The sequence below is a fragment of the Emys orbicularis genome, chromosome 2, assembly GCF_028017835.1.
Source record: "Emys orbicularis isolate rEmyOrb1 chromosome 2, rEmyOrb1.hap1, whole genome shotgun sequence".
NCBI classification, from domain to species: domain Eukaryota; kingdom Metazoa; phylum Chordata; order Testudines; family Emydidae; genus Emys; species Emys orbicularis.
Genome location: NC_088684.1, coordinates 61,850,254 through 61,862,527, shown reverse-complemented (window position 1 = coordinate 61,862,527; position 12,274 = coordinate 61,850,254). Strand labels below are relative to the sequence as shown.

The window sequence follows — 12,274 nt, the reverse complement described above, 5'->3', positions numbered from 1 at the left end:
TGTAGTTTCCACATCAGAGTGTTGCTCTTCTAAGACCTCTGAAAGCATGCTCCATGCCTCATCCTTCTCAGAGTTTGGACGGCACTTCAGATTCTTAAACCTTGAGTCGAGTGATGTAGATATGTTTAGAAATCTCACACTGGTACCTTCTTTGCGTTTTGTCAACTCTGCAGTGAAAGTGTTCTTAAAACAAACAATATGTGCTGGGTCATCATCCGAGACTGCTATAATATGAAATACGTCACACAATGCGGGTAAAACAGAGCAGGAGACATACTATTTTCCCTCAAGGAGTTCAGTCAAAATTTAATTAACGCATTTTTTTTTAACGAGCGTCATCAGCATGGAAGCATTTCCTCTGGAATGGTGGCCAAAGCATGAAGGGGCATATAAATAAATAAATAAAATAAATAAATTAATGGAGATATCCTATCTCCTAGAACTGGAAGGGACCTTGAAAGGTCATCAAGTCCAGCCCCCTGCCTTCACTAGCAGGACCAAGTACTGATTTTTGCCCCAGATCCCTAAGTGGCCCCCTCAAGGATTGAACTCACAATGCTGGGTTTAGCAGGCCAATGCTCAAACCACTGAGCTATCTCTCCCCCCAACATATGAATGTTTAGCATAGCTGGCACGCAAATACCTTGCAATGCCGTCTACAAAAGTGCCATGCGAACGCCTATTCTCACTTTCAGGTGGCATTGTAAATAAGAAGCGGGCAGCATTATCTCCCGTAAATATAAACAAACTTGTCTGTCTTAGCAGTTGGCTGAATAAGAAGTAGGACTGAGTGGACTTGTAGGCTCTAAAGTTTTACATTGTTTTATTTTTGAGTGCAGTTATGTAACAAAAAAAAATCTACATTTGTAAGTTGCACTTTCATGATAAAGAGATTGCATTACAGTACTTCTATGAGGTGAACTGAAAAAAACGATTTCTTTTGTTTATCATTTTTACAGTGCAAATATTTGTATAAAATAATAATATAAAGTGAGCACTGTACACTTTGTATTCTGTATTGTAATTGAAATCAATATATTTGAAAATGTAGATAAACATCCAAAAATATTTAATACATTTCTATTGGTAGTCTATTGTTTAACAGTGTGATTAAAACTGCGATTAATCACGATTACTGTTTTAAAATCACGATTAATTTTTTTGAGTTAATCGCGTGAGTTAACTGCGATTAATCAACAGCCTTACTTAAAATGTATTAATGTAGAGCATACTGTAGCAGTCTAATCTTGAGATGACAAAGGCACTAATACCCGACGAGAGGTCAGCATCCAAAAGAGAAGGTAATGCTCTCCTTTGTGAGCATGGGTGAAAAAAATCAGTCTTGGCCTCAGCTGTAACTTGGGCGTCCTGGAGCTGCTAATATTTAACAGAACCCTCATACTGCAAACCCGAGTAACAAACTTGCTCAATCAGAGGGCTGATATAATCTCTGCCATTTCTTCTGATTGCTTCTCTAGTGAGTAAATAACTCAACTACATGAGTCAGGTCAGACTAAATGAAATGTAGACCTAAATGTCAATGTCATATCAAAGTCACCATAGCCCATAGCACTTCACTCACACTCTCAGGGTAAGTCTACACTGCAATCGGACAACCATAGTTGGCCCGTGTCAGCCGACTTGGGCTCATGGGGCTCGAGCTAAGAGGCTGTTTAATGGCAGTGTAAACTTTTGGGCTTGGGCTGGAGCCCAAGCTCTAGGATGCGCCTCCAGCCCGAGCCCAATATGTCTACACCACCATTAAATAGCCCCTTAACCCCTGCCCCAGGAGCCTGGGTCAACTGACACAGAGCCGTGGGTTTTTAATTGCAGTGGTGACATACCCTTAATGGCCTCACATTGAGCAAGAGCGGTGATAAGATGGAATCTTGTGGTACTTCACATGAGAGAGAGCCCTAAGGCAAGATGAGCAATTGCCCAGCTCTGACTTTTTTTTTTGTTAGAAGAGGGAGCCCCTCAGAGCAGTCTTAACTAGGTTGTTCAGGACCACAATCATTTACACAAAATTTTAGGATCAGTGTTATCAGAGACTGCTGATAGATCTAAGAAAAATCAGCATGGACACTTGGTCTTCATTTATTGCCAGGAGGTCAATCGATGCAACTACTGCAGTTTCTGTACCATGCCCAGGCTTGAAAGCAGATTGACTGGAATCACCATAATTGAGTTGCCTCACCACAAACATCTTAACAAATATTTCCCAAAAATATAAGTTCAAAACAGACTGATAATTGTCAAGATTATCCATGTAAATTTGTATTCAAATATCCATTAATAATTTTCAGATTTTAATGGAAGCAAAATCTGTATAATTGGTAGTTAGTTTAATTTATATGAGAGAAATGCTAAATCACCAAACTGAAAGCCTTTTATTTCAGAAGATGTTACCATAAAATAAGCATAAATTAATGCATCCACACGTATTATGCAAAATAGTGGTCACACTCTCCTATGTGAGCAAAAAAGGAAAAATCTTCTTGTACAAAATATTCTTTAGTTTTTTTTTTAATTAAAATATTTGGCTTTTGCTTGGATCATTTCATCACTGGCTCTGATATACTCTAATTATGATGTTGCAATAAATTCCGTTGAGAATTAAGTGAACAGAAAGATGTAGTTGTCTCTGCAGTCGCTGGTTACAGGGGTATCTAACTGAGGAGATGAGGTTCCAATAGATCTTTTATTGGCAGTGAACTTTGAGAGTCTTTCAAGGTCAGGTGACTGTTACCAAAATAAAAATATACAGTTAAGCACAATCACATTTTTTCTAAGCCAAATGTGTTGGTCACAATCATGTTTAACATTTACCATTCATTGTCCCTGAATGAATGCCATGCACATACACACGCACAAACATAGCATGTGCTGATGTGCACTTATGTATCAATCCCCCACAAAAAAGTTCTTTAACTCTGAGTTAAGCTTGCTAGACTGCAGAACTCACCGAGGCAAAACATAAAAAAGCAAGGAAATAAACATCATTCAAAACCTTTTCTGGAACTCATTTGATCAGTTCCCCTTCTGAATCACAGACTACCTCCCTTCTAATACTGATAGCTCACATATATGTACCATCATCCTGTACAATCAATAAGCAATCCTGAACTCTGACTACATTTATTGGTTATTTTATCATGTGTTACAGGATTGGTGTAGCTTCATAATTGTATTATACAAAGTTCTGTGCATAGTTTTGTATCCATGTATCTAAGTGAGATTATGCTATCAGATTAAAAATAGCTGCAAAACCTGTTTTTCAGTAATGTTTAGGAAAACTCATGTCAATGAATTTTGTTAATACTAAATTTAGATCAATCACTAAGTTTTATGTAGAGATTGCAGAACTGAATTTTGTACATCTACATGCATGCTGGTGTATTGTATGGATGGTCAAAGCAGCATCATAGAGAGTTCAAGTGTTGATGCCTCAGTGCAGACAAGTAACTTGCCTGGTGCTGTTGCCTGGTTGCCCTTCAAGAACCAATGCCTTGGCACAGAGCCACTCAGCTACCTATTGCACTGGTACCTCAACTCCTGGGTGAACCAGGGCACCAGCACTGAAGAGCTGTCTCAGCGCAGACACTTAGCTCCCTTGCTAATGCAGCCTACTGCACCAGAAAGTTGAAGCTGCAATGTCACCAAAGATCAGAGCTTGAAGGACAACACATGGTGTGCTCAGAAGCTGACAGTATTTTAAACTTACCTTTATAAAAAACATTTTAATGCATCTGAACTCAGAGCACTTTACAGCTATACAATTCTTACTCATTGTTAAAATAAATGTATTACATTCTAGAAACAAGCCATGGGGTTCATTGAAATATGCACTCAGCTGGATCAAATTCCACCACACACTCACACTCACACTCACTCTTGCAAAATATTTGGTAATGGACATGTCCAATCACATACACTAGAAACATTTTAGAGAAAAGCTGTTACTTACCATACAGTAACTATGGTTCTTCGAGATGTTTTGTACATGTGGATCTTATTTTAGATATCCAGGCACAAGATCAGAATCTCTGAACAGCAGTGTCTGTTGAGACACACCTGCATCCTCACCTCCCCACAACCAATGGCATAAACAGTAGAGCACCCGCAGCGACAGCTCAGTTCCCTCACTAATTCAGAATCTCAGTTTAAGGAAAACTCAAAAAAGCAGGGATGAAGGCAGTGCGTGGGAGCCACAGTGATAAAACATTTAGCAGAAGGACTGTTACTGCAAGGCAAGTCATTTTTTTTCTTCTTTGAGTATTTGTACATGTGGATCCCACTCATAGCCCTGCTCTACACTATGAGTTTAGGTCGAATTTAGCAGCGTTAGATCGATTTAACCCTGCACCCATCCACACGACAAAGCCATTTTTGTTGACTTAAAGGGCTCTTAAAAATCGATTTCTGTACTCCTCCCCGATGAGGGGATTAGCGCTGAAATCAACATTGCCGGGTCGAATTTGGGGTAGTGTGGACGCAATTTGATGGTATTGGCCTCCGGGAGCTATCCCAGAGTGCTCCATTGTGACCGCTCTGGACAGCACTTTCAACTCAGACGCACTAGCCAGGTACACAGCAAAAGCCCCGGGAACTTTTGAATTTCATTTCCTGTTTGGCTAGCGTGGCAAGCTGATCAGCACAGGTGCCCATGCAGTCCCAGAATCGCAAAAGAGCTCCAGCATGGACTGAATGGGAGGTACTGGATCTGATCGCTGTTTGGGGAGACGAATCCATGCTATCAGAACTCCATTCCAAAAGACGAAATGCCAAAAATATTTGGAAAAAATCTCCAAAGGCATGATGGACATATGCTACAACAGGGACCCACAGCAATGCTGCGTGAAACTTAAGGAGCTCAGGCAAGCCTACCAAAAAACCAAAGAGGCAAACGGCCGCTCCGGGTCAGAGCCCCAGACAAGCTGCTTCTATGATGAGCTGCATGCAATTCTAGGGGGGGCCCCTACCACGACCCCACCCCTGTCCATGGACACCTGCAAAGAGGGAGTCTCATGCAACAGGGATGAGGATTTGGGGGGATGAGGAAGATGAGGAGGAGGAGGAAGATGAGGATAGCGCACAGCACGCAAGCGGAGAAACCATTCTCCCCGACAGCCAGGAACTGTTCAGCACCCTGGAGCCAATACCCTCCTAACGCGGGCTCACGGACCACAAAGCCGGAGAGGGCACCTCTGGCGAGTGTACCATTGTAAATATAATGCACAGTTTAAAAGCAAGTGTGTTTAATGATTAATTTGCCCTGAAGACTTGGGATGCATTCGCGGCCAGTACAGCTCCTCCTTTTAAATGGCCAACCCAATGGGTACTTGATATGGGAAAGGAGGGCGCCGCTATTTGAAACCATTCCCACATGTTTTGAAGGTTGAAGAAGCTGAAAGACTGTGGCTTACCATGGCTGCCTGCAAGCCGAATTCTGTTGCCCAGCCCTGCATGTGTGATCTCTCACACCAAACTGGCAGGCCCTCAATACAAGAGGTAAAATGCGACCTTGTACCGAAAGCACATGTGCTGTGTAATGTTAACAGCTTGGTTCACTGTGAAAGAGTCTACCCATTGTTCTCTAAAATGTGTCTTCTTAAATACTACTCTCCCTTTTTTTCTCCCGCAGCTGCAAATGTTTCAACGCTCCCCCTATCATCTCCATCCCAGAGGCTAGCGCAGATAAGAAGGTGAAAAAAAACGCAACTTGTGATGAAATGTTCTCTGAGCTCATGCAGTCCTCCTGCACTGAAAGAGCTCAGTAAAAGGCGTGGAGGCAACATAGTCAGAGTCCAGGAGAGCAGAAAATGAACTCGAGGACAGGAGGGACGACCGAGATGAGAGGTGGCAGGAGCAAGATGAGAGATGGCGGCAGCAAGATGAGTGGAGGCAGGATGCAATGCTGAGGCTACTGGGGAATCAAACTGATATGCTCCGGCATCTGGTGGAGCTGCAGGAACACAGACCGCCGCTGCTGCCCCTGTGTAACCGCCTGCCCTGCTCCCCAAGTTCCATAGCCTCCTCACCCAGACGCCCAGGAACGCGGGGGGGGGGGGGGGTTCCGGGCACCCAATCACTCCACCCCAGCGGACTGCCCAAGCAACAGAAGGCTGGCATTCAATAAGTTTTGAAGTGCAGTGTGGCCTTGTCCTTCCCTCCTCCCCTCATCCACCACCCCACCTGGTGCTTCCCTCTTCCTCCACCCCTCCCAGGCTACCTTGGCAGTTATCCCCCTATTTGTGTAATGAATTAATAAAGAATGCATGATTTTGAAACAACAATGACTTTATTGCCTCTGCAAGCGGTGATCGAAGGGGGGAGGGCGGTTGGCTTACAGGGCAGTAGAGTGAACCAAGGGGGTGGGTTTTCATCAAGGAGAAACAAACAGAACTATCACACCGTAGCCTGGCCAGTCATGAAATGGTTTTCAAAGCGTGCCCTGCTGTGCTCTTCTAATCGCCCTGGTGTCTGGCAGCGACCAGGCGATTTGCCTCAACCTCCCAACCCGCCATAAATGTCTCCCCCTTACTCTCACAGATATTGTGGAGCACACAGCAAGCGACAATAACAATTGGAATATTGGTTTGGCTGAGGTCTAAGCGAGTCAGTAAACTGTGCCAGCGTGCTTTTAAATGTCCAAATGCACATTCTACCACCATTCTGCACTTGGTCAGCCTATAGTTGAATAGCTCCTTACTACTGTCCAGGGTGCCTGTGTATGGTTTCATGAGCCATAGCATTAAGGGGTAGGCTGGGTCCCCAAGAATAACTATAGGCATTTCAGCATCCCCAACGGTTATTTTCTGGTCTGGAAAGTAAGTCCCTTCCTGCAGCTGTTCAAACAGACCAGAGTTCCTGAAGATGCGTGCGTCATGTACCTTTCCCGGCCATCCCACGTTGATGTCGGTGAAACGTCCCTTGTGATCCACCAGTGCTTGCAGCACCATTGAAAAGTACCCCTTGCAGTTTATGTACTGGCTGCCAAGGTGGTCCGGTCCCAAGATAGGGATATCCGTTCCGTCTATTGCCCCACCACAGTTAGGGAATCCCATTGCAGCAAAGCCATCCACTATGACCTGCACATTTCCCAGAGTCACTACCATTGATAGCAGTAGCTCAGTGATTGCGTTGGCTACTTGGATCACAGCAGCCCCCACAGTAGATTTACCCTCTCCAAATTGATTCCCGACTGACCAGTAGCTGTCTGGCGTTGCAAGCTTCCTGAGGGCTATCGCCACTCGCTTCTCAACTGTGAGGGCTGCTCTCATCTTGGTATTCTTGCATTTCAGGGCAGGGGAAAGCAAGTCACAAAGTTCCATGAAAGTGCCCTTATGCATGCAAAAGTTTCGCAGCCACTGGGCATCATCACAGACCTGCAACACTATGCGGTCCCACCAGTCTGTGCTTGTTTCCCGGGCCCAGAATCGGCATTCCACAGCATGAACCTGCCCCATTACCACCATGATGTCCAAATTGCCAGGGCCCATGCTTTGAGAGAAGTCTGTGTCCATCACTCTCGTGATCGCGCTGTCGTTGCCTCCTCACCTGCTTTTGCAGGTTCTGGTTCTGCACATACTGCAGGATAATGCGCGAGGTGTTTACAATGCTCACAACAGCAGCGGTGAGCTGAGCGGGCTCCATGCTTGCCGTGGTATGGCATCTGCAGGAGAGCAGAGTTGCAGCGGAAGCAGTGGATGATGACGTATGCCATGAGAACAGATATTTATACCGAACAACGAGAGGACCTGCGAGGCGGATTCATGGCACCAGGAGAGCAGAGTTGCAGCGGAAGCGGTGGAGGACGACGGTTAGCACCGCGCACATTTCCCGAGGAAGAACACACGTTCCCGGGAGCCCATGACAGACAACATGGAGAAATTTGCTATTGAGACACAAGCAGGAGAGCAGAGTTGCAGTGGAAGATGACGGGATGCCACGAGAATAGATATTTATAAAGAACGACGAGAGGACCTGTGAGGTCGATTCATGGCACCAGGAGAGCAGAGTTGCAGCAGAAGCGGTGGCTGGATGATGATGGATAGCAGTCCTACTGCACCGTCTGCTGAAAGCAGTATGATGTCTGCACGGAAAAAAGGCGCGAAACGATTGTCTGCCTTTGCTTTCACGGAGGGAGGGGCAACTGATGACATGTACCCAAAACCACCCGTGACAATGTTTTTGCCCCATCAGGCATTGGGAACTCAACCCAGAATTCCAAGGGCAGCGGAGACTGCGGGAACTGTGGGATAGCTACCCACAGTGCAACGCTCCGAAAGATGACGCTAGACACAGTACGGTGGACACACGCTGCTGACTTAATGCGCTTAGTGGGGACACACACAATCAACTGTATAAAATCGCTTCCTAAAAATCAACTTCTATAAATTCGACCTAATTTCGTAGTGTAGACATACCCTAAGTGACTGACAAGCAGGGCCCTATCTGGAAGGTGGGATTGAAGAGTCCTAGCTGACACTAACTAAATAGTGATTCTAGCATTGCTCTCTCAAATTTGACATCTGATCTTGAGGTCAGGTCAAGGGCATAATATTTAATAAGAGTGAGGGGAATACTCAAAGTGGCTGCCTTGCAGAACTCACATATGGGGATATTTCTGAAGCATGAAAACGAGGCAGCCTGAGTGCTAGTCAAATGAACTTTGATATTGAGAAGAAGAGATATCAGCCTATGATAACAGACTGAAATACACTGGGTAATCTGTTTAGATATTCCCTGAGAAGAAATGGCTTGTGTTTTAGAAGTGCTACTTTTGGAAACAAAAAGATGGAGGGATTGTCTAAAGGGCTTTGTACTATTCAGGTACTATAGCAAGGCCCTGGAAATATCTAAAGTATGAAGATTCTTTTCCCCAGGGGAGAAGTGGGGGTTGGAAATTGGGGAGATTAAAACATTGATTAAAATGAAAGTCTGAAACAACTCTGGGAATAAATTTAGGATGAGGTCTCAATACTATCTTATCTCTGTGGAATGTTGTGTAAGGAGGGTTGGCCATGAGAACTTGTAGTTTGTTGACCATTCTGGCTGACCAAAAAGCCCATCTTGAGTAAGGTAGTGTACAAAGCATTCAGGAGGGGGCTTCCTAATCAGAGATCAGTGTGAAGCAACCCATTTAAAAATCTGGATAATAGGTTGGGGGGGGAAAATGAGAATGACTGGACAGGAGGGTGGCATGCCAAAATCGCTGCAAGGCAGACTAATTGAGAGCCCAAAGAGCTTTAACTGCAGAATGTAATCAAGGATCCTGGGAATAGGAACATGCAACAGATCATGGTTGCACTGGGCTGCCTACATTGAAAATCTTTCCCACTTCGAGTAAGTTTTTCTTGTGGAGGGCTTCCTGCTTTGCTATAGGATTTCTTGCTTCTGTAATGAACAGTATCTATCAGTGGCACTTAACCAGCCAGCATCCAGGCTGTCAGGTGCAATAATTTCGAGTCTGGGTGAAGAGTTTGATCTTTGTTCAGTGATATTATGTCTGGACAGTCTGGAAGTGCTACTGAACACTGAGTTGACATTTGGAGGAAATCCATTAGCCAGAATTGCTTCAGCCAGAAGGAGCTATCAGGATCAACATAGCTGCATCCTGTCTGACTCAGGATATTAAAGGAATTGGAGGAAATGCATGCATAAGACCTTGATTCCATGGTATGAAAAAGGCATCTTGCGTGGATCCTGGGCTCAGGCCTCCCTGAAGCAAAAGGCCGAGCACTTTGTTTTCTCTTTGGTGGAAAATAAGTCTATTGTGGGATTTCCCCATTGTTGAAATATCGATGTGAAGATGGAGTGCTTCCGAGATCATTCATGACTGGTGACAGATTATCTGCTGAGAATGTCTGTTCAGCTGTTGTTCACTCCTGGAAAATGAAGAGCAGCTGGAGTTATCAGATGAAGTTGACACCATGTCCAGAGTCTGATCACTTCTTGACATAGAGGTGATGAACAGGTGCCTCTTTGCTTGTTTACATAATACATCAAAGATGTGTTGTCTGTGAAGATATGTATGGTGGAATTTTTAAAGCTATGAGGAATGCCTTGACGGCTAATCTGATTGGCTGGAGTTCTTGGACATTTATGTGGAGACTCATCTCCTTCTGGGACCATATTCCATGCATTTGGAGGTGGTTGAGGTGAGCACCTCAACTTGTTCTTGATGTGTCTGTGACTAGGTGAAGGGGCGGAGATGGGTTCCCTTTTTGAACATTCTGAATATCTGTCCACCAATTTAATGACTACAGGACATGATGTGTGACTAAGATAAACATGTTCATTTGATGTTTCATAGATTGATATACCGACTTCAGCCAGCCATGAAATGGATACAGGGGAAGTCTGGCTGGTGGCATCATGCAAGTGCAAGCTGATATGTGGCCTAACAGTTTGAAACAGGTTCTCTGCTGCATTAATGGATTTATCTTGATGTTGGAGAGGATTGTCTGGATAGATTGAAATCTCTTCTGGAAGGTATGCCTTTGCTGATTTGGAATTGATTACAGGTCCTGTGAGCTCTATTGTCTCTAGTGGGTTGATCTATCATTAGGCCCAACTCTTTGAACAAGAAGAGGTCAAAGTTCATTGATGCAGCAACATCCAGATGGGACATGACTTAGATCAGCCAATTGTCTAGATATGGATAGATGTGAATGCCTTGTCTCCTTAAATATGCAGCCCCCACAGCTAAGAATTTTGTGAAGAATTTAGATGCTGTGGACAGACTGAATGGGTTGGATCCTTGTTCAATCTAACAAGCGTGAACACAGCATTCAAGATAGCTGTAAGGAAGTTAAGGAGACGCACCTAAAACAAGGCAGAATGTAATATGCCCAGAAATTAGCACCATGGGGGCAGATGGTTCAACAGGATATTGTTTGACCAGGGGTGTGTGTGTGTGAATGCACACCAGAGAAGACACACAAGAAAAAGTGAAGCAAGACAGAGGGACAGCCTGACAAACATGGTGTATGAGACTGGATCAGGGGCGCAACCCAAATTTTCCTAAGGAGGGACGCAAAACTCTCCCTCCCCTGCTATGCACTCAGCCATAAGCTCTCTCCTCCACACTCTCCCCCAGTACCCAGCCCCAAACACTCACCCCATCATTTTTTTCTCTGCCCCGGCACCTAGCCCTGAGCTCTCTCAGCTACTCCCCCATACCCAGTCCTGAGCTCTCTTACTGCCTTCACACCCAGCCCTGTGCTCAGCCTCTACCTCCTGCACCTAGCTTTATGCATACTCCCCTCTTGCTGTCCCACACCCAGCCCCGCACTCTCCCACACACACTGGTCCAAGCTTGTCCCCACCCACACCCAGCCTTTTGGTCTCCCCGTCCCACATCCAGCCCCAAGTTCTTATCCAGAGAGGTGATCAAGCTGAAAAGCACCATCCCCACCAGGGCCTAGGCAGTTTTGGGAGCATCAGACCCCATCATCCTTCCACATCTCTGCTTCCCCAAGAACCACCAAAAGCCCAGATCCAATCCTCACATCTTCCTGTGGACTGAGGATTCCTGGTGCCCCCCTACTCTGCTTCTCCATGGGGGTCTGCGAATGCCCAGTGTCCCGGGTGCCAGAAGGACTTCAAAGGTTGGGGGGAAACCAGGCATATGGAGTTGCAACACCATTCAAATTTGGAGGGGCAGCTGGACCAAATTTCCAGCTCTGGTGAGGGGCCAAGGGGGGCCTTCACCCCCCCACAATTGTGCCCCTGCCTTTGAAGAAGCTAGAGAGGGGGCTTCTAGTCTGGTGGTGGCTAAAGAGGCTTGGGTCTGTAAGCAAAGAAACAATTTCCTTTTGGTTTCGGTTACTCCTGCATTCGGAGAAACAGGGGTTTATATATTCCTTGCTCTAATGGGGTCAACACCCACCTCTCATGAGCGTCCCCTTTTCTCTGGCTGATATACCTGCAATCACAGTCTTTTCAGGATGGCACCCGCCTCTCACGGGCAGCCCACTTTGGTTGGTTGGGTGTGAGCCTGCTTTTGGTTTTAGTTCTTATATTGGGGTGGTACCAGCCTCTCGCGAGCACCCCCCCCCGGCTGATGGTTCTCTTAGCGGGTCTTCAGCGACTCAGCCCTCTAGCGGAGCTGCATACGCTGTCCCCAATCCTGGGGTATACAGTCCAAGTTCTTATCTCGGCTCTGGTATGGGACCATACCTCTTAGACTTCTACCCAGAGGCACTGCCTTCTTCAACTATCCTTTCAGGGTCCATCTCAATACCCTCAGCTGGTGTCCTTGTCAGCA

General features: G+C 45.5%; 1 protein-coding gene across 1 annotated transcript in view; it reads right to left on the bottom strand.

The window, feature by feature from the left end:
• Window positions 1-2,669: 2,669 nt before the first annotated feature.
• Window positions 2,670-12,274, bottom strand: part of PPP1R42 (protein phosphatase 1 regulatory subunit 42) — a 57,667-nt gene continuing 48,062 nt past the window's right edge. Inside the window, exon 8 of the mRNA XM_065399958.1 lies at window positions 2,670-2,742. Coding sequence (XP_065256030.1) covers window positions 2,670-2,742 — 73 coding nt within the window. The remainder of the gene's footprint in view (window positions 2,743-12,274) is intronic.